The sequence below is a fragment of the Tasmannia lanceolata genome, unplaced genomic scaffold (assembly GCF_043159265.1).
Source record: "Tasmannia lanceolata isolate RefF3 unplaced genomic scaffold, GAP_Taslan_0.1 ptg000008l, whole genome shotgun sequence".
In the NCBI taxonomy this organism is placed as follows: domain Eukaryota; kingdom Viridiplantae; phylum Streptophyta; class Magnoliopsida; order Canellales; family Winteraceae; genus Tasmannia; species Tasmannia lanceolata.
Window position 1 is genome coordinate 3,629,153 of NW_027518685.1, and position 22,063 is coordinate 3,651,215.

Consider the following 22,063-nt stretch of genomic DNA (forward strand, 5'->3'; position numbering starts at 1 on the left):
CCTTTGTTGAAATTTTTTACTGGTTGTCGATGGCTTTACGGAAATGTCTGAGAAGAATATTTTAACAGCTAATCATAAAACAAGTGTCTTTCTGTCTTCATGTCATTTTCCATTACTTGTGCTACTTGTACGGGGAAGTAAAAGGAAATGGCATGGCAAATGGAAAGGAATTAGAAAGAAAAAGAGGTGGCATGAGCCCAGGAAACTGTAAAGAAATTAAGCAGAAAATATTATAAAATGACATGTTGCGCTAGATAGAAAGCACCACGAAACTCTACTTAGATATATTACATGAAATCAATGTTTGGCAAAAGAACGCTCATACGATCCCTTTAAAATTGCAATAAAATTAGTGGGGTCGGCCTTCAGGTCAGGTCGGGTAGCTTCAACCATAACACAGCCCGAAATTAAATCTGATTCAGCCCAACCTGGGGAAATACCAACCCAACCCAAGCCGAAATCGGGTAGAACCTGTCAGGTTTTGGTTGAGACCGACCCAAGTTGTACTTCTACTTGGAAGAGTCTGGTGCTTGTTCAAAATTTCTTTATTTCCGCCATAAAGACAAGCAAGTTTATATCCATAAGACATGGATAATCACACACATCTACAAATTTCCTATTACAAGAATGCAAACTTTGTTACATCGGAAGAAGCTTACTTGCAAGATGTTCAGACTGATGTGCTATGGATTGAGCTTCTTCTCCAGCTGTTTGGCCCTGCGAAGAGCATTCAAGGCCTCGCCTTTTTTTCCCGCTTGTTTCAAGTTATATGCCAGCATCTTCTCAGCCTTGATCTGTTCGCTTAGCTGAGCTTTCTCTTCACTGATATTTTTGCTTTCAGAAACACTAACTCTCACTTCTGATCTTGGTTTTATCTGCTCAGCATCTTGCCACCCTATAGCTTTAAGGGCAGATAATAGTTGAGGATCCAGAAGATCATCAACAACTATGTCATCCATTGGTAAAGCTTTGTTCATAGAATTAGTAGAATTTGAGTCATTGGCAGCCAATTCCTCCAACTGGGTCTCAAGAGCCTTGGCTAATTCGAATTCGGAGTCAGATTCCTCTTTCCTACCCTCTCTTCGCAGCTTAAGAGCCTGCCGTTTGTGAGCAAGGCACTCCTGTTGCATTTTGAAACGATCCCGACTAGATATTGGTTTTGGAACTTGATTTGTTTTGCTCTCTTGCACGATACTAGTAACGGAGGTAGAAGTTAATACTTTATCATTACCCACAGCGTCATGGCAGTCATCTTCCTTTAGACTTTTTTCTAAAAGCCTCACATTCCGTAGTTCCTCTCGGGCTTCTGCCAACTTTCCTTCTCTCTTCAGAGCAATTGCCTTTCTTTTATGAGCTTGTATCTCTTGTCGACTAGAACCCTGACCTTTTTCAGAATTGTTTCCCTCAGAGGAATTCACTTCATGGCTTTGAACTTTATCCGCAATAGGAGTCTTCTCTTTCCTTGGATTGCCAGATAAAGTCTCATGTGTGCTACCCACTTTTTCTTCAGGACTGATTGGAATTTCTAGCTGAGTGTGCATATTGGAAAGTGAGAGAATGTCGATATCTGAATCTCCTTCATTTGAGGATTTCTCGAGGGGTGTATGAGAATAATTCCAGTCATCGCCTGTTAGTAAATCCATCATATTTACAGATTGTGCTGCTTGAGGTAAAATATCAGCATTTTTCGGAGGACTTGGTTTCTCAATTGACTGATGTTTGTATTCATTGATTTGATAAGTTTCAGGAATTGTAGTGGCAGAACTTGCCACAGTCACCTTATTTCTGTTGCTTTCTTTCCAACTCAAATCCTGCAATGGTTTAGCAAACTTTACATCTTTCATGTCAACATCAGAAACATCCTCTCTCAAACCTTCCTCACCATTCAAACCTGTGTCCTTAATTGATGGCGGTAACATAGCATCACCTAGTGTTACTTCCTCTGCATGTTCTACGTTTCCGCGTTTCTTTCGAGCAAAGATAGACCCAAAATCATCCTGTTCCTTGTGCTGATAGTCATGCGGCAGCTCCTTCTGTGGGACGTCCATCTCTGTAATTTGGTCCTCTAAGACTTTGGCCCTTCTCAGCTCTTCCTCAGCCTCTTCGAGCTTCCCTTGGCGTCTTAGGGCAAGGGCCTTTCTTTTTAAGCCCAAGAGTTCCCTTTGGATTTCAGCCTTACTTCTCCGTGCCTGGACGGGGATGTCAGACGAGATTTTGCCACTACCATGAGCAGGTTGATTGTCCATTTGTTTAGAACTTGACACTCTTTCAGATTCAACATCTTCATCTTTCCATCCTATATCTTCTAACAGTGACAATAATGCCGGATCATGCATATCTTGTTCTGATGTATCTACTTCATCTCCTTCCTCCTCAAGTGATAAAGTACTCGCAGCACTCTGATGTTTGCTTGGAGGTTCTAAATTTTTCTTACCAACATTCACTTTTGCAGCCAATGCTTTTGGTGCATTCTCCATCTCTTCCAGTTGACGCTCCAGGACCTTTCCTTTCTTCAGTTCATCCTCTGCCTCATCTAATCGTCCTTCCCTTCTCAATGCAAGGGCTTTCTTCTTCAGACCCAAAAGCTCCTTTTGGAGTACAAGTTTACTTTTTGGCGCTGGTTTAGGATCTACATCATCATCCATAGCAATAGACACAGATGATCTTTGTGCCATTTGAGGGTTAGAACTCTCTGGCATAGGATTGTGTGCAAAGGTGCTGTCTTGAGTGTTAGATTGACCCTGAGACACCAATTGCTCTATATCCTTTTCAAGTACTTTTGCTTTCTTTAGTAGCGCCATTGCTTCTGCAACATTACCAGCCCGTTTTTTGTTAAGGGCCTCTTTTTTCAGAGAAAGCACTTCACGCTTTAGTGCTTCTGGTTCCATAGGAATAGGAAGAAATACATTTTCATCTGAATGATGCACGTCCTCAGTCCAACCAATTGATTTTAAGGCTGAAACTATATCTGGGTCGTTCATATCATCAACTGTTACTTCAAAATCATCATCAATGGCAAGGTCAAGGTTTTTAATGTTAAAACCACTGTCGTGTGCATAATCCATTGAGAAATCATCATGCTTATCATCATCCATACTGCGAATAAGAGAAGACAGCTCATCATCTGACTCTTCAGCCTCAGCCAAAAACTCCTGTTCTTCTAGTTGCTTCTCTAGAACTTTAGCTCTCCTTAATTCTTCCTTTGCTTCATCACGCTTCCCTTCACGCTTTAACATAAGAGCTTTCTTCTTATGTGCAAGGACCTCACTCTTATCGATGCCACTTACGCCACTATGTAGAGAGGACTTTTGAGAAACCTCCCCAAGAAGACTAGACAATTCACCCTCCAAACTCATAGGTGGCTTTTTATTTGCATCCTGGTGCAGATCAGCGTCAGACCATCCCAGTTCTCTCAGTTCCGACGCAAGATCATCCTTTCCTTCTTTAGCTGTCGAAATTAGGAGCTTATTCTTTCTAACAGACACTTCTAGATCATCATTTGTTTTGTGGATGCCGGACAAACTACTCGAAGATGAAGCTTTTCTACGGCTCTTTCTTAATGCAATTTCTAAGGCATCAGCTTGCCTCTCTAGCTCCTTACCTCTCTTAAAGGCTTGTAATGCCTCCTCATTTTTTCCTTCTCTCTTTAGAATTCTATGTTTTTTCTTCTCTTCCACTGCTTGCTGGCGCAACTCCTCTGGGCTGCTAGACCCCATCTCGTTCGTAGCCTGATTTTGCATTCCAATGGAGGTACTATTAGGAATATCTCTATCCTCATTTTGAGCAACAGTCTCTTTGCGCAAATTTGAAGAAGACGCACTGGTGACAATCCTTTGAAGATCAGTTACCACATCACTGTCAGACTCTTTGCCTGATAAAAAGGACTGCTCTCCATCAGTACCAAGAATCTGATTCAGAACTTTGTCCTCATACTTTGTTGCCAGTTTTGTACCGTCTGAAAAAAAGCAAGCGAATAAGAGAGTAGTACTAAAAGAATTAAAGGCATTATACCACAGACTTCTATTTGACATGTCTTTATTAAACTGTTAAACAAAACCAACCTTTTCCTTCTCTATTTTTGTGTCCATATCGCATTTCAAAGCGTGCTGCATCCTCAAGTTTTTTACAAGGATCGCAAATTCTCACAGGTGAATCACCTTGACCACGCAAAATCACTCTCTGTATGGTGCAACTGTTGCAAAACAAGCCTCCACATCTGCGACAATGATGCTAATCCAGAGACAGAGCAACAAGAAGAAAAATGTGAGATACCATAATTCTCATCTTCAGAAAGTAGAATATTAATTTATTTTGGTCAAATAAGCTCTAGAGCTCAATTATGTTGTTGAATACTAAAAAGATGTCAACGCGTATACAATGTGGAGAATCTGATCTATCCAGTCTAACAGACCACACTTAAGGCATGTCTGCTACAAGAATATGTTGCACATCAATACCTTTGTAAAGTAGAGCTTTATATAACAGAAGGAAGTATAGGTACCCACCGGATTTGAACTTTTGGAATAATCCAATACACACATGAAGACCAACTTGACATAAAGTTCTATTGAAATACTCAGTAATTACAATAAAAAGTTAAGTATGTATGTATGTATGTATGGGCACCCAAGAAAATCTTTAGGCACATCAAACAATGGTCAAAACCTGTAATATTTTCAGAATACTATCATTTCAAGCTTCTTTAACTCTATGTAAACCCACTGGAATTAAATATTAGTGCATAGGAGCCTGTGAACAACACTGACAAACTCCTCAGTTCCTTGAATTCTATTTGAGAAAGAATAGTAAATGCCTGGATTCTTTCGCTTCCAGACAAACTATTATGAGCGATTTGTCAGTTAAAGCAGGATTACAATATTTTCATTACTAATGAAAGTGACAGTTTGGTCTTATTTTGTTTAATTTCACTAAAATCGTGAAGATAACATAATTCCTTTATTCATATTATAACGTATAATGTTGACCCTATTTTTTTGAATGGTATATAATGTATAATGTTGATCCTTATCATGCTAGTTTCGAATATCGTAAGATTCTCCACTGGATAACGATCAAATTTGAACTCTCAAACAGTCCATAAGGGTAATGATCAGAGATCACAAGAAGCTATTGTGGCCTCTCTTCTGCCCAATGTGGTGCCCTCCTGTTTTTGGTTCCCATCCCATTGGGTTCATCCTGTTCACAGGTTGACCCCATGGCAGCAAGTAAAGGCCATAGTCGGAAATAAGTTTCTATTTCATTCGAAATTAATAAATGAATATGGGTTTTATGCTGTGATTTATGGACACGGACACAGAAAATCCCCCCAAAATTTAGAAATGGAGACACGGCTAAAATAAAAGGTATATGTAATCATGATTTGTAAATACGGATTTGTGTGCCGAGTTTCAACACGGATAGAGTGTCCGACATGGTAAGCTTTAAAACCTAGCAATAGTGGCACAGTAATACACGTGCATACATATAAAGTTACCGACACTACTAGCAATACATTTAAATGTGACGAAAGGAGTGTCGACACGTGTCAACAATATGTTCAAAGTATCAGCAAAATCATACGTTTTATGTATGAGACAACTGAGAAGCAACTTTCATGATATTCATGAAGCCAATGAACTGACATCTGCCCGGCTTTTCCAGCCAGATCTGCACAACAAGCATCTGAACTACAAGAATATCATTTCATAACAAGAAAAGTAACCACTTCTAAAATCTGATTATGTCCATGGATCAAATTATTTCATGGATTGGATTTCACTTGACAATCTACGGTTCTGTTGCGTGTGCTTGGGGTAGAAGTTTTGTATAAATTTATCACCGTGTTTTCACATAAAGAGCCATATAGCTTGTATGATTGCAAGCTTGTCAGTCCAGACAAGCTAAATGGTTCACTCATAGTCAATCTATCCTCAACTAGTTTCTTGTTGATTGATCAATAACATCATTTAGATGCAACTGATACTAGACAACAATAGAATTTTGTTTTTTAAAAATAAAAAATTAGACAACAATAGAAATCACAGCCTCCATATTTGCATACAGTACTGATAACCAACAATAAGACGGTCTATTGTGTATCTTCCTTTCATTTATCCTCACCCATCCATACAGACTTAAATTTAGCATCCCCAGGCCATTGTTTACTAAATTCATCCGTTGAAGACCCTCTTCTCATGGTTTCACTCTCCAATCGACAATATGTACATGGATGACACTGTATTCATGGATAAGATAAACATAATGAATGAGTTTTCTCCTAGATTAATAGTCTGATAAAAGAGTAGTCCTAAAACGGATTCTATTTTTTTATTTTTTTTTAGTGCTTAAGCGGGTTTCAATATTGTTACATCAACATTGCAACTCCCAAGTCATAACCATTAGGGCACGGGGCTTAATCATGTCCTGAGTAGCAATTAAAAAACTGTTCGCGAGAGGTCAAGCTAGCAAGACTTGCTATGTATGAATATAAGTTGAAAAAATGTTGGAGGTGTTATTAAGAAGCATTTTGTATACAGGCAGTTAATGAATGATTCTCCGTATCCGCCAACGACTTGTCGAAGTAGACTGCATTAATCAAATAACATGCGCTAATTAAATAACAGTGCATTCTTTAATCTCAAACTCTTCCGTCTCCAATATACAACAAGAAAGGGAGACCAAAATGATCTGATGAGTATAGTATTGGAATAAGAATTTATTTAGTGTTTTAGGTTTAGAGAAGGAATATAACAGCAAATATGAGTTTTTTTTTTTTTTTTTTGAAAGGGAAAAGCAAATATGAGTTAAAGAACTAAAAGAAGAATTTATAATAAAAGAAGAGTTAATAATACAAGAGGTAAACACAATACTCAATAATAAAACAGAATGTCACACTTGACACGATACAAAAACATGTCCACACACCCACATTAAGTCTAAGACTTCTAGAAGGACATTTAAAAACGTCCAAAGGAGTGTCGACATGTGGACACGAGTGTCGTGTCCGACACGACACGGCACGTGTGTCGGCAATAAATTCAATGTGCCGGCTAAATCACAGTAAAAAAAGTGGTCACTAGAGGTCAAGCTAGTGAGACTTGGTATGTAAGAAAATAAGTTCAAAAAATGTTTGAGGTGTTATTAAGAACCGTTTTGTGTATATGCAGTGAAGGAATGATTCTCCGTATCTGGTAAACTGCATCATGTATATCAACTAATTCAAGCAAGTACCATGAAAACCAAAGCTATAAGTTGTCTACTAAACACACTATACAACACCCACATACAGCATATCTTGCTTGATTCTTATCTGGGTATCTTTTTATTTCTCAGTACTCATGAGCAGATGGATAATGGGGGTTAAAATCCCTTCAGAGAGGAAGCAAATGACAGAATATTACATTTTACTAGAAGCAACCATGACATTGTCACCCAGAATACCAGATTCAAGACAAATCCCATGCTTTACTTGCCACAATTAATTGAAATGCAGTGTGTTAACAGATGCCTCCTGAATAATTGAATAGATTCTGGTTGCAAGATCTGTAAGATTTACAGAAATGCGACATATACAAAAAGACCAAAAAAAAAAATCAAACGGTGAAAATCAAGGGGGAAGGAAATTGAATTGCTCCAAAGCCTCTGAATGAACCCCGTCTCCAGCAAGCTAATCCGCCACACCATTAGCCGACCTCCTAATATGGCGATAGGAGATGCGCAAACTACCCACAATATCTATAAGGATTCCAATCCTAGCAATAGAAACAGACACAAACACATGCTGTGTCAAAAAAAAATTATGGAACCGAAAGTAATTCGTAAACTAATCAACTCCAGCCAAAAACTTCAATAAACTCTTATTACAGAATGTTATTACAAGGAATTTCAACCAAAAACATCCAGCAGAAATTAAAGACTATGCATATATCTATCAATACATTCAACAACTTTGGATCCCTAGACTGCCAAATGCACTTCTCCTTCTCCATCTTATAGTCCACAAAGCCTATAAAACTACTTGATCAAGTGATTAAATTACAAAAAGCATAAAACCATTGATTCAGCCCTATTTTTAAGAATTCATCATAAAATGCTAAAATTACTAAAAGCCCAAAAAAAAAAAACATAAATCGTGCAAACACCCACTTTATCGAACCCTATCATCATTCTTAGATTCTTAATTAAAACAAGAAAGAAAAGTAGACTTGCCAGAATGTATTATAATGTCAAAATGAAAGTCATCTTAAACAAAAACAATAGCAAAGCAAGACCAAGATTTTCCGTTATCATGTCTTCCAATCATATAATCTTATTAGAAAAGCAAAGAAAAAAAAGAGAGACTTTCCAGAATTTCATAAAACCCATCTGGAAGAAAAATCAATAATTTTATCGAATATCACTAGGGAAAAGTAAACCCTAGATCAACATATGCAGAGAAACTCAATTAACAATCCAAAAATGCTAAAAGGAGATAATTTCCAAGATGGGTTTTGATACAAATAGACAGAGTAATCAAAATAAGAAACTAGTACATAGGATCGGAGCAAAAAAAAGAGAGATTAAGACCTTTCGGTTAAGAAAGGTGAACTGAGAAGAACATCCCTGACAGTGAGATGCATCGATCACCCAATTGCTGCCTCGCATCGAGGGCTTTGCAGGCAACCCGATCTTCTCCAACATCTTACTTTTTCTGTTCAAAGCAATTGAACAAGATTATGAAGAAATCCAAGGAAACGTTCAAAAAACAGAAACCCCTTTGAACGATTAATAGAATTCCTCCTCCTCCTCTTTTGTTTTTGTTTTTTTTTTTCTGACCTTCAAGATGTGGGTGATGTTGTTGTCTTGTTGGTCATCTTTATGGAAAAGTAAACCATCTGACAAAATTGCCCCTACTCTTTCAGAAAAGCAAATAGTCAATTAGAGGGTTTTGTAAACTTCAGTTTTTCGTTTGCGGCTCTGTTCACTTGTTTTCCCGGGAAAGGAAAAGAAAAAGTTTCACAGGAATCTGACATGGCATTAGGAAAAGAAATTCACGGAATCTGTGCAGGAAAAGGTTTCCCTTGACTGTTTTTAGACTATTCACTTGCGCAGGAAAAGGTTTCCATTGAAACTGCTTGCCCTTCCTTTTGCACTAGTTTCCCAGGAAAACAAAATTCGTGTATTTTTGGTCGGAAATGAAATCCCTAATGCTCTGTTTGGTTGCCGGGTTTTTTTTGTTCCTGAGAGTTTTGTGGGAGAGTAAGTTAAATTTTGGTCCCATCCCATGTTTGGTTGCCTTTTAGCACTAGGTTTTTTTAATCCCACTCTTGTAATGATTACTTGTGGGGTGAATTTTTTAATCCCACTTTTGTAATGATTGCCTTTTCATCTCATCCCAAGATAACCCCAGGAACAAAAATAAACTCAGGAACCAAAAATAAGCTTGAGAAGAATTTTTTTCTACCCAACAGTTCAAGCAACCAAACAAAGGTTTTTTTTTTCCCACCATATTTCCCAGGGTATTTTTCTCTCCCACATAACCAAACATGGGATTTTTATTTTACCAGGATACTTCTAGGACTTTTTTTTTCCCACCTATCTCCCAGGGTATTTTTTTCTCCCACATAACTCCCAGGAACAAAAAAAACCCGGCAACCATACAGAGCATAAAGGTGGGGGAAATGGGCTTTTCCATGTCATTTTTTTACTTATTGCAGAAATTCCACATGTGTAATTCTATTTTCCCTGGAAAGCAAGTGAACACCAAAATTTTGTCTTGTCACGATCTTGTCAAGGAAAAAAGAGGTTGTTTTCCAAGGATTTGCTTTCCAAGGAACGCAAGTGAACAGAGCCTACAGGTACGTCTCGGTCATGGAAGCTAAGGGTGCATGTGAGAATGTCAAGCCGGTTTGATTCCGGCCCAGCCCAACACGAGATAGTATTATTCCCTCAACCATAGCCTGAGCCTTTTGGGTAGGGGTGCAACTTGGGTCGGGCTCAACCTGAACCCAACGGATTCAACCTGATTTTGGCTCGGGTTGGGTTGGGTTAGAATTGGGAGTTAGGGTTGAGAGGCCTTGGCAACCCGAACCCGACCTCCGTCCTCTATTTTTTTTTTATGATTTTCCTAGGATTATGTTTTTCTCCTTGTATTTTTCTATTTGGCCTTAGATGAACCCTGACCCAACCCGGCTCAACCCGAACCCAACCCAAACCAATGTGGAGGTGGGTTGGGTTAGGGTTGCCCATCCTCAACCTGAGGCTTGGGTCGTGTTGGTTTGGGTTAGCCTAGGGCATAAAAAATATATATAAAAAGCAAAAAATTAAAAAACAAAAACATAGCCCTAGGAGTCTAGGACCATGTTAAGGATAAGCTATTGGCTAGCTTGGTGCTATTTTGTCAATTGTAAATTTGTAACTAACAAACCACCTCATGGCTTAATTGCACATTACCGTACACACAAATACATGGTCATAATTGTCAACAAATTTGGTGATCCTTGGCACATCGAGAAAGGTATCTGGGCTTCTTTTTCCTTCACTGTTTTTCGATTTTTTTTTTTCTTCTATTTTCATCTCGCTCTTTGTGGGTTTTCTTCTTTCGGCTTTTTAGCTTCTGGATTCGATCTGGTTTATGTTAATATGCCTTATGTTTTCTGATTTTGGTAGCTTAGGAATTTCCCTCTGTTTTTTATTAGGGTTTTTTGGTTTTGCATACACATAAGGAGATGAAGGACATACTTTACAGGTTATCCGACCAGCAATAAGAGGCTCAAACATATAGGTATTTTTCTAATTTTTTTCCTAATTATGCAATCTTTTCTACTTTTTTTACTTGAATTTATTCTCATTCACTATTTGTGGACTGGATATTTTCTTGTACATGCTAATTTATCTCTCTTCATTTTTTTTCTTGTTGGTGATGAAATAGTTTATAGAATTATTCTATATAGGTTTCTATTGTTGTTCTGATTTTTGGGTGGTCTATGAATTTAATAATTTTGGATGGATTTAGTGATACTATGTATCAACCCTGGGAGAATTCAAATTGTGATCTTTCATGTCCATCTGTGGGGCTGTTTTGGCTTTTGGGTTGCTTGTGAAATGAAAGTTTGGATCTTTTAAGAGGTCCTGATAAATTTAGTAACACGTTTTTGCATTTTGGTTTTGCTTTCTGGGTATTTTATGATATAGGGTCAAGGTTTCTTTTATTTATTTATTTTGTTTGAGTAGTGTGTGAATTGAAGTTCTGCATACAATTAGAGGTATTAATACGTTTGCCAGCCTAGTCTGTGAATCTATGGAACTCAAGTCAAATTAGTGATGGTGCTGGTGCCATCGTGCTCATGAGAAGGGCAGTTGCACAACAGAGATTCTTGCCAATAATAGGAACATTCACGTATTCATTGCATGTGCTATGATCAACATCTTCCAGTGTTTATAGTGAATTTTCTCCCTGTTTTTAAGAGCTCTTCTAATCAACGGCTTTGAAGATTGTCATCTACAAAGCTCCTAAGAAGTTTTTCCAATATGTGAAATAATCAGTAATAAATATGCTCCATATTCCTCACTACTCCAATTGTTCAACTTCAATATGATCCATTTCACGTATAATTTTTTGTTATGTTTCCTAAGAAATTCCAATATGCAATAGGATTTACAATTTCATGTGAGAAATGCGCCAGTTTTTAAGTGTACCAAAGTTTGACAACTGATGCATCTGTAATACATCCCTTTTTCCTACAATAATGGGTATTCCTAATAGTATTATTTCCTTTTATTCCATTCTCATATGATAATGGGTATCCCTTTTCCCATAATAAAAATACATAGATATTATTCTGTTTTTATTCTGGATCTTTACTTTTTACTTTTGGATTGCAGCTTTTACATTTGGATTTCAGATGTGTCTATCAACTTGCCACAGGATTGCTATTCTTTATTTGGGATTTCGATGGGGGCTTTTCTTTTGGTTCTTAATTTTCTTTCATTGTGGAAAGGTAGAAGTGATAGCATGATTGCCTCATCTTAAGAATTCACAAAAGGTAAAAGTGATAGCATGGCGGAATCGAATGTCCTGCAATCTCAACGAAAAACAAGACAGAGTATGATGAACCAATTACATAGACATGAAGAGAAGCTTGAGGGATTTGATGATTTCACCCTTGCTTCTTCATGGGAAAGATTCATTTCAGAAATTGAGGCGGTTTGTCGTCTATGGCTAGCAGATGGTCCGAAAAATTTGTTGGATAAGGGTGCAGATTGTTTGGGTTCTCCAAATCACTTATACAAGGTTAAATTCGAATTAAAGTGTGGTACTAAATGTTATTGCATAGAGTACTACTTTGAGATTAATAGTAAGGACAAAGTTGTGGAGTGGAATGATGACTTGCACAATCTGCAACTATATTTTGGAGTAAAGGAATTTTTGGTGATTGCACCTATTAGTGCTAGTGGAGTTGTTCTTGATGCACCTGAGGCTAGCAAACTACTAAGTGCGGTTGCAATCGCTTTATCAAACTGTGGCAGCACGTGGCCAGCATTTGTCCCAGTTCATGATCCTTCACGGAAAGCATACATTGGTATCCAAAATATGGGAACCCTTTTTACTAGAAGGTTTGAGGCAGATCATATTGGTAGCCAGGTTCCAATAAGGCTCATGCATTTGGAAGGACTATATGAGTTGTTTGTCTCTAAATTTGCCTTTTCCACGGTAGACTTGTCAACGAATTTTTTTAACGTCCACTTTACAATGAAACTTACTTATAGAACACCTCCCCGCAATGAAGATGATGACATACAAGGTGGGGAATTTGAAGTTACGGAAGCTGAAGGAAATTCTGAAAGCAATACTCGTAACAAAACACAGTGGGATGACGATTGTCCTTGGACAGAGTGGTACTCTGCTGAAGACCCCGTAAAAGGTTTTGAGTTGATTGCCATGTGGTCAAGTAGGAGTGTCGAAAGTTCCCTCGACATGGCTGAATTAGAAAATGCTTCATCTCACGAAGCCAAGAAATGGCTGCTACTTCCAATGTTGACCCCAAATTTAAATTCTGATCCCAAAGGAAACGTCGTTGGATTTGCTTCCCAATTGCGCCTTCTAGTAAGTGCATTGGAGTTATCTTTCAAGGCCCAATTTATGGAAGACTTTTTGTCGGGTGAAAACCCAGGTTCAGAAAATTTAAAGCCATCGGCAGCCACACCTCCTCCAACAGTTGTAGACCGTGTGCTCAAAGATCTGTTCCATGAAGGAGAGCTAATTTCAAATTATGCAAAGGCTGAACAAAAAAATTCTCGTGTCATCAAAGGCGCACCTCTAGAATCGCTTTTTGCCCAATTTTGTCTGCATTCTCTTTGGTTTGGCAATTGTCACATACGAGCAATAGCCCTACTCTGGATAGAATTCGTGCGAGAAGTTCGTTGGTGCTGGGAGGAGTCACAACCATTACCAAGAATGCTAACCAATGGTGTTATTGACCTATCAACATGTCTAATACACCAAAAACTACAAATGCTTGCATTGTGCATTGCGAAGAAGCTGAACAATCATCATGGTTCTGAAACACCTGAAGAAATATCTAGTGTTAAGCCTGAAAATATGGTGGCATCTGAGGATGTGGACCCACCAAATAGGTTGAGGAGGGGATCAGCCGGTGTCGTGGGGTCCACAATGCTTCTAAAATCTAATCAGAGGTTGCATGCGCCATACACTCAGGATGCACCAATTATGACCGAAGATATGCATGAAGAAAGGCTCCATGCACTTGAAGCTTTTGGTAACACATTTAGCTTTTCTGCTCAATTGGAGAGAGACGTTCTCTCTTTAGACATGTCAGCATTCAAAGCTGCAAATCCAGAAGCAATTTTTGAGGACTTTATTCGATGGCATTCACCTGGAGATTGGGAAGATGATAGAACTGAATTAAATGATAAATCAAGAGATCAAAATGATTGGCCTCCTCGAGGTAAACTTTCGGAACGCATGTCTGGAGGTGGGAACTCATGGCGGCAAATTTGGAACGACTCCCCACCTTTGGCGGCCTCTGAACAAAAGCCTCTTCTCGATCCAAATCGAGAAGGAGAAAAGATCCTTCATTACCTCGAAACACTGCGGCCGCATAATTTGCTTGAGCAAATGGTTTGCACTGCCTTCAGGGCATCAGCTGACAGTCTAAACCAGACCTCTTTTGGCGATTTAAAACAGATGGCAATGAAAGTTGAACAGCTCTACCTGACAATGGCATCCTCTTTGAAGCCTTTGCAAACAAATCATTTAACCGAGAAAGGTGAGTTCATTGATGACCTAAAACGGCTGTGTCTTGTTTTCGAGCACATTGAGAAATTACTTATCCTTGCGGCTTCTATCCATCGCAAATTGTTGCATGCACCGCGCCTCTCTAAAGCAATTTTTGGCGACTATTTCGACTTTTATGTTCCAAGAATGGGAACAAGCTCAATTGGAAATGGTAATGAAAAGGAATTCAACAAGAGGCAAGCTGTAACGATGTCTGAGAGAGAAGTTGTGGCAAATATGTTTACGGTGCCCACAGCCAACCAGTCATGGAGGAAAGTTCTGAGCATGGGTAATCTTCTCAATGGCCATGAACCCATTCTGAGGGAAATCATCTTTACAGTCAATGATAGTATATATGGTGCTCGGGGTTATCATCAAGAAATTGAGACACACCGCATGTACATTTGTGGAACATCCAATGATCTGCGGGTTGCTCTTTCTGTCACCTCTTGTGATTAATTTCCTTAAGAAAGGGAAATTCTATGCTCTTTGCTTATTATTGGTTTTGTTAGTGTGATTCTTTGTAAAATAAAATTGTACTTAAATGTTTTTCTAGGTGGTGCTTGATTTACATAGTAAAAGAAAAATCATTTGAATTGGGTCTATTTCTCTTCATCTTTCCCTTCCTCTCCTTTTAATTTATTCTCTGAATTTTGTGTTGATTATAAAAGCCATGCAAACCTATTGATGTAGGACTGGGAAGAGAAATAGAAGAAGAGGGAAAAGAAGAAAAAGAGAAGATTAGAACTAGAACAGAAGAATTTAGGGAGAGAGAAATAGAAGGAAGAGGAGAAGACTAGAAGAATAATAGGGGAAGAAGAGAAGAAGAGAAGAGTAGAAGAAGAATAAGGGAAGAAGAGAAGAAGAGGAGAGGAGAACTAGAAGTAGAAGAAGAAAAGAATTAGACAGGGAGAAATTCTCAATTAATCATCCAAAACTTAAAATTCCTAATACGAGAGGCCTATATATGGGCAACGGAACTAAAATTCCATGGAAAATAAAATTCCTAAAAATAACATGGAAAATAAAATCCTAGAAACTAAATAACATGGAAAATATGCCTACTACTATGTGCATCACCTATACTTTTGCCCATTCTCATTTTTTATCTGTTGAAGTATGGTGTGTTCATAACATGAGAGGTATCACATTAACCATAATGCATGGCAACAAGGAAATACTGATCGTATCGTTATGAATTTATATGCAAAAGAAGCTTAATAAATTGATCCAACCAATAAACACTATACTTTCTAAAGATCTGACCACTTTGTTTTTTTTTTCCTTTTTCCGAATGGCTCTTACCACTTCGATTTTCTACCAACCATTCTATAAAGACAACCATCAATTCACTTCGATTTTCTACTAACCAATCCATAAAGACTACCATCAATTCACAACCTATGGCTGAGAAGGCAAATAATATCAACAGAATGAGAACCCATCTAAGAAATTTATATAAATAACTGATCAAAGGAAAATTTTGCAGATTCCAAAACCTACTGAAGCATTACCTACTGAAGACATTAGCTGATATAAGTTGACATAGCCGTTTGTGTGAATCATAGGATGTGAAGCATTTAGCTCCCAAAAGATGTTCCAATAAAGGAAGTTTTGAGGAACAAGTTCACTTTGGTAGAATTATCAATATATTGCCATGTAAATACCTTATATGAGATTGAGAAACAGAGCTCCTGATCCATTGTACAACTTGGTACATGGGTTGTTTATTGAGAGACAAAGAATTACATCTGGACATTAGTTTACGCCAATGATTTACATCTTTGCTTTTTGCCTATTCTGTTGGGAGTCTACATGATTAGCATGAAATGGAGAGCCAGACATGCTTCAGATGTCTGGCTCTTTAATTCATTTACTTTCTAAAAATAGACCAGAAACTCACAATTTGCAAAGTAATCCGAGATTTCATTGTGGATACCATTCTCTAGAGATTTCCATACCCTTCTTCTCCCTCTCTAGGGATTTTTTTAAACTCTTTTTTATTCCATTTTCGTTGTTTTCTTTTGGGTTATCTGTTTTTGGCAAAAAAGTGTTCCTCACAGACTTGCCAATTTGAAGGTGTTTCGTGTCTGTTTTCGTTTGTGTGATGTCAACTTACATCAATAAACATGATGTCAACAGATATCGATAAATTTTATCTACTAAGGTTCATTGTATCTAGGAGGCAAATTCGCGAATACCAGATGCACATCAATTCAAGAGATGGTTGGAGTGAATGTTGTCTTAAGGAAACCAACTTCATTAATGCACCTTGAAGCATCATTTCTTTCGTATCTCCACCAGAGTTTCATCTTCACCTACAACATTTTCATCAAGAGAGAGTGAGACTAGTTGCAGCTGAATCAGGCTTCTAAAATTAGTTTTTTTTTTCTGTGTGTGTGACAAACTTCATGGCGATGGATCTTTTAGATCAAAGAGTAGTTGCTTTCAATTTTATGCTAAGATGGATGTGATAAAATAATGTCTTGTGGGAGGTGTACGACATGGACCACAAAACACTAGACCTGAAAATATGTCATTAGAGCAAGCATAGTGGGAGGTGTACGACATGAACCCACTGCCAAGTGTAAATAGATCAGGTCCATAAACATTGTTGGCCCTCCAAAATCTGGCCTCTTACCAAGCATGATGAAAAAGAGAGTCCCAAAGATACATTTGAGCAGTTGATTTTTACATACTTATCTGACATCAGAACTGGACCTCCTGATCACCAAACACATAAGGTGCCATGTGTGCATTTGATCACTGTCTTTTTCATTCATTAAAACAAGATCATCTCATCTTGCTAGTGACTTATTTCTTACCAATCAAATCTATAAGCTGAATAAGGTTTCTAACAAGGACTGCCTCAGTTTAAATTTTAGGGTAAACTTAGGGATGAAATATTTACCGTTTTTCTTCCCTGAGCCACCCCCTCTAGTGTATTTATGACTATGCTTTTAACACGATAATGAGGTGGCCCGGGTAAGAAAAAGGGTTCAATTTCACTTCCAAAGAATCGGAGCCTATGTGATAAATTCTCACTCTATCGGGACATAGCAAATTAGCAATTGTCGTATCAACTGAGACATACCAGTTGTTTACTTGTTTTAATGTATTCGATATAGTTATTATTTCATGAGAAATGCTAAAGTGAAGGTCGACCTATCAAAAGCAATCTCCACAAGCACACCTCATTGAATCCACATCATCAGAGCGCATTTATAATAGCCCTTTAAAAATGTTTGAAGGAATGATTGGTGCACTTTAGTTTAGTATTCCGCATATTTCATATCATGGTACCAAACACAATCTTTAATGCATTTCATCAAGTCATCTGGTACAATGTATTTGCCAACGTACGGATACTTATTTATAGTAGTTGGTATAAGCTTGATCTTATATTACCCAAAAAATCAAGAGAAATGTTTTTCCTGCAATCCAAACAGGAAATTAATGATAAGGTAGATATTTTTAGGTCCTTTTAAGATCATGCTCGATATCTTCGGCTTTCTATCCACCCTAAATGTTCTCTTTTTTTGTGAAAACTACTTGTCAACTTGCATTCTTGTGAGAGAGAGACTAAGAAAAGGACCATACATGAAACCATCTATAGAAAGGATATAATACATCACCCATCAATGAAATTTTCAGGCAGTATCCACCCACTTTTTATGAATCTGTTAAAGACACTGCTTTTAATCATCTTTACTTTTCTTAAAGATAGAAAACTGTTAGAGATACACCAACCCAAATTCTCATACTGTACAAAAGGATATGTGAATAGATAGTGAGAGAAAAGTAATATGGAAATGAAATAAATATAGATTTTTTTTTTCATCATGGACAAAGCTTGGGTAATCTAGCATTACTAGAACTTGATAATCTGGACTTCATGACCTTTGCCATCTGGGTTTGCATTTTGCTGCAAACTTTCTCCAATTTCATCACCCTACATTGCATTCCTTGCAAATGCGCTTTGAGATTTTCGTCCTCCATTGATAAATCGAGCTTTTTCCCATAGAGAATGATTTGATCTCCTCTATTGCCTTTCTTCCCTTCAGTAGATTCATCGGAGTGATTAAAGGGCAAATAACTAAAGGGTTTGAGATGATTGGTGTCATGGAGCAAGCTTTCGAGGTTGGTTTGCTGAGAGATAAGTGCTTGAATTACTGTTCTTGATGGGAATTTCGAGTTTCGAGCAAGGTGCTTGCAAGCTTCTGATGAAAGCTTCTCATAGTTCAACACACAACATATCTTCATCTTTTCTTCTTCTGATAATCCAGTATGAACCTGCACAAACAGGCAACCAGATATCATAAAAGCCAGATGTTCGTTACTAGAAATCATGCAATTTCTCACTTTGTATTTGCATTGCCATTAGCACTTATGCTGTAATTATGTGATCTTTGTAGATCAAGTTGAGAAATCTATTCTTGCAATTCTACAGAACCCTCATAACATTTTTTCAGTTATGTGATCTTTGCATAAGCAATTAGTAACTTTCAGACATTTTCTTATTGAATGTTAGCATCCTGGATCAAAAAGGGCCCTCCAAACAACTTCATGAACAAGAGGTGGTTTTACTGTCTAAAGTTACAGTAAATGTCAGACAAATCCTACCAACAAAGTAACAAAACTCACAAGCAGAAATTTCACCCTGAAACCCAAAGTTCGATAACTTAATAAAACTCATTCCTAAAATTCAATAATTCCAAAAAACGTACCTCAAGATACATGTCCGTGGCTCGGTAAATTCCATCATAGGAATCTCTAGCTGAATCAGGCAGGGCCATGGCAAGCTCGACAAATTTCAATGGTTTTAGACAGATATCCGGAGCCACTTCAGAAATATACAAGTCCATCAAGGCTCCTACCCTTTTCAATCTGGTCAAAGAAGCCCAAAATCCGCTTCTCAGAAAAGATTTCAAAAACCTCAAAACAAGATTTACATCATACAGAAAATTCATCCGAAGTGGAGAAGGAACAAGTAGATTATCCAGCGTTGCTTGATCAAGCTGAGAGCCAATCATACCCTCTAGCCTGTTCTTGCAGCATTTGCTTATATTCAAACTCGAAGCGACTCGAAGAATCCCAAACAAGCCCTTGCAAGAAACAGAGCTTCTATCAAGCAAAGATAGCAGATTAACAACAGTCTCCACAATTTTGCGCTTTTCATTGGACATGCCAGTGGAGACCCTAGACTTGAGGTAATAAAAAAGAAACCTACTGATAAGTACATGGTCAAATTTTCGGGCAATCATGGTTTTGATAATCTTGTCAATGATATCAAAGTTCAAAACCGCAATGTGTTCGAACCACCAAGCTCTACCATAGCTCTTTTTTGTGCTTTCAGTGGTTCCAGTATCGCATGAAAAACGGAAACTAGAGCTGTTTGGGGAAGATGTGGAAGGGCTTGCTTCGCTGCCTGAAGAGATTCTTACTAAAAGAGAATCCAAGTATTTCTCAAAGATTCCTGATGGATCTGCTGGGAAAAATAAATCCTGGCACTGTTTTAGCGCAACCAGGATCTCGGACCACGTCCAATAAGTAATCAGTTGAAGGGACTTCTCAGTTTGTTCAATTAAATTGTGGGAGTGAGAGATGTTCTCTGTCATTTCCATGAAATGGGCAATACAGTGAAGGAGGCTGATGTTGGAGGGTGTTATCTCAGCTCTGCCGTTATTGTAGCAGAACCTAACCATGAGCTCAAAAGCCTCTGGCCCTCCAGGTAAATCGTGGAATATCACTTTCAGCTTTGATCCAGCTGTTGGTTTATTGAATAATTTACTGAATTTACCTGAGAAAGATGAAAGAATTCTCTGCAGAAAGGGTTTCCATAGGGAATTAAAGTCAGATCTTTTAATAAAAAAAAGTAAAGCTTAAAAATGTCTGAGCAAGATGAATTCAGTTGATATCTCAAACTAATCCCATGTTAAGATTAAAAATTAATAATAATATCAGTAATTGACACATATATATAATAGCAATGTGGATACAGATTTCTTCAATAAAGTGATGATAAGCTAGAGAAAAGTCATATGGCTAGAGTGATCCAAGGAAGCAGTTGTATAAGGTGGGAGCATTAAATTAACAATCTTAAGGGAATATTGATGAGCTGTTTCTTTTCAGATTTTGACAAGAATGAATCAAGAAGAAATCAAAGACAAATATACCAAATCAAAACCCAATCCCTTTCAAAGGTGAAAGTTTTGTCGGTATCCAACCAAAGCATTAAATTCATGAAATGAGTTAGAAACTAGGTAAGAGAAAAGGAGAATCTTCCACCGTTTACTGCAAAAAATATGGTGAGAGGTCGTTATAGACAATAAATTGAAGCAATGAAATGAGGAAATCAAGAGTGCAGATCATCTCAGGAGAAAATGGCTAGAATTGAATAATGAGACTAATCCCAAACCCTCACAGAAGAGGTGAAAAACAAAGAAAAGTATAAACATTTTAATCCTTTGAAAGCAAATATCAGAGAAAAAAAAAACCAATCTATTACTTTATAAATTAAAAAGAAAAGGTGAAAAAAAAAATGGACATAACTGAGTAAAAGCACTGAAACCAGCCATAAAACAGATGAAAAGTAAAGACCCAAGTTTTAGAAAAAAATACTAAAAAAGGGCAGCAAGAACAGGAAAAAAGAAGAATGAGTTCATAACAGGGAATGAAGATTGAAGAAGTAACAGTTAATACAGAGGGAACAAACTGCTCATTCTCTATAGAAACAGAGGAAAAATACTAAAAAAACGTAAGTTCAATTCTACCAAAAACTCTTAAAAACCAATAATCAACCCATATACAAAATGAAGAAATCCAAAAGCAACTGAAAACCATATAACAGTTTCAGCAGATTAAAGAAAGCTTCAAAATAGAGATACCAGAAGATGAAAGCCAATCAAATCAAGCAAGAATTATTAATCAATGACATAATTCATCAAAACCTTCCAAAAATAAAAAATAAAAATAACAGAAACACCCATAAAATCCCAGATTAGAAACCTACCTTACCTACAGCCCAAAAATTCAAGAATACTTACCAAATACAAAATCCAAATCAAATACAAAACCCCGTAAAACAAACCAAACCAAATTCAGCAAAAGTTTGAAATGAATAAACAAAATAGAATCAACCCATATTTATTGGGAAAAAAACGTTTGGAAAACACAAACAAAAGAGGGAACAAAAAAATTAAGAAGAAATACCTTATCGACCAAGAAAAGCTCTTCCCCATTCACATCAACTTCCAGATCACAAGCCACATCCATTGTTCCAGAAAGACCCAACTCAAATCAGTCCAGCCCCGTTAATAACACTTCCCTCTAACAAACATCCTTAGATCAATCCCAAGAGACAAAAAGTGGTGGAGAAAAGAGAGGACATCAATTAAGCCATATTCTCAGATTACATATGAGACAATGGAAAGAGAGCTCTGTTAGTCAAGTAAAAGAAGCAACATTTATAAGGCGCCAAAGCCCACAATGCAGCGTTAGGAAACTGATATAAAACTAATTCTCATATCAAGGAAACCAAACAGTTGCTTTGGACTTCACATTCCTGCAATTTTCATTTTCTAATGCCAAAGAAGACAACCCAAATGAGGTTTTTAGGAAAAAGGCCAACCCAAATGACATTTTTAGGAAAAGACAAATGTTGTCGTTCTTCATCATTTTCTTATGTTATTGATCTACTGTGCATGCACTTGCAGCCAAAATACAGTGGGGCCACATTATTTGGGTGATCCAAACCATTCGTATGTTGGGCCCTGATGTAGATAGGGT

At 37.5% G+C, this 22,063-nt stretch overlaps 3 protein-coding genes across 7 annotated transcripts; 1 reads left to right on the plus strand and 2 right to left on the minus strand.

The window, feature by feature from the left end:
• Positions 1–206: 206 nt before the first annotated feature.
• LOC143883966 (phosphoinositide binding protein) lies at positions 207–8,829 on the minus strand. The gene is made up of 3 exons (XM_077387300.1): positions 8,566–8,829; positions 4,062–4,230; positions 207–3,955 (listed from the first exon to the last, which is right to left on the minus strand). Exons 1-3 carry the CDS (start codon positions 8,677–8,679, stop codon positions 684–686), a joined length of 3,555 nt encoding a protein of 1,184 aa, XP_077243415.1. The 5' UTR covers positions 8,680–8,829; the 3' UTR covers positions 207–683.
• A 1,603-nt stretch (positions 8,830–10,432) lies between these two features.
• LOC143883967 (Rab3 GTPase-activating protein catalytic protein) lies at positions 10,433–16,945 on the plus strand. Of its 5 annotated transcripts, none has more exons than XM_077387302.1 (3): positions 10,433–10,495; positions 10,677–10,762; positions 11,883–14,878. In XM_077387302.1, the coding sequence occupies exon 3, from the start codon at positions 12,038–12,040 to the stop codon at positions 14,732–14,734; it is 2,697 nt and encodes an 898-aa protein (XP_077243417.1). In that variant the 5' UTR covers positions 10,433–10,495; positions 10,677–10,762; positions 11,883–12,037; the 3' UTR covers positions 14,735–14,878. The 5 variants fall into 5 exon arrangements, 4 of the variants coding, with proteins under 4 accessions (XP_077243417.1, XP_077243416.1, XP_077243419.1 ...); XM_077387301.1 differs by having other exon boundaries at positions 10,440–10,495; positions 11,863–14,878; XM_077387304.1 differs by having other exon boundaries at positions 10,477–10,495; positions 10,704–10,762.
• Positions 16,946–17,969: 1,024 nt separating this feature from the next.
• LOC143883968 (BTB/POZ domain-containing protein At3g22104-like) lies at positions 17,970–21,906 on the minus strand. Its single transcript, XM_077387305.1, has 3 exons — positions 21,488–21,906; positions 19,003–20,097; positions 17,970–18,568 (listed from the first exon to the last, which is right to left on the minus strand). Exons 1-3 carry the CDS (start codon positions 21,548–21,550, stop codon positions 18,116–18,118), a joined length of 1,611 nt encoding a protein of 536 aa, XP_077243420.1. The 5' UTR covers positions 21,551–21,906; the 3' UTR covers positions 17,970–18,115.
• Positions 21,907–22,063: the final 157 nt, after the last annotated feature.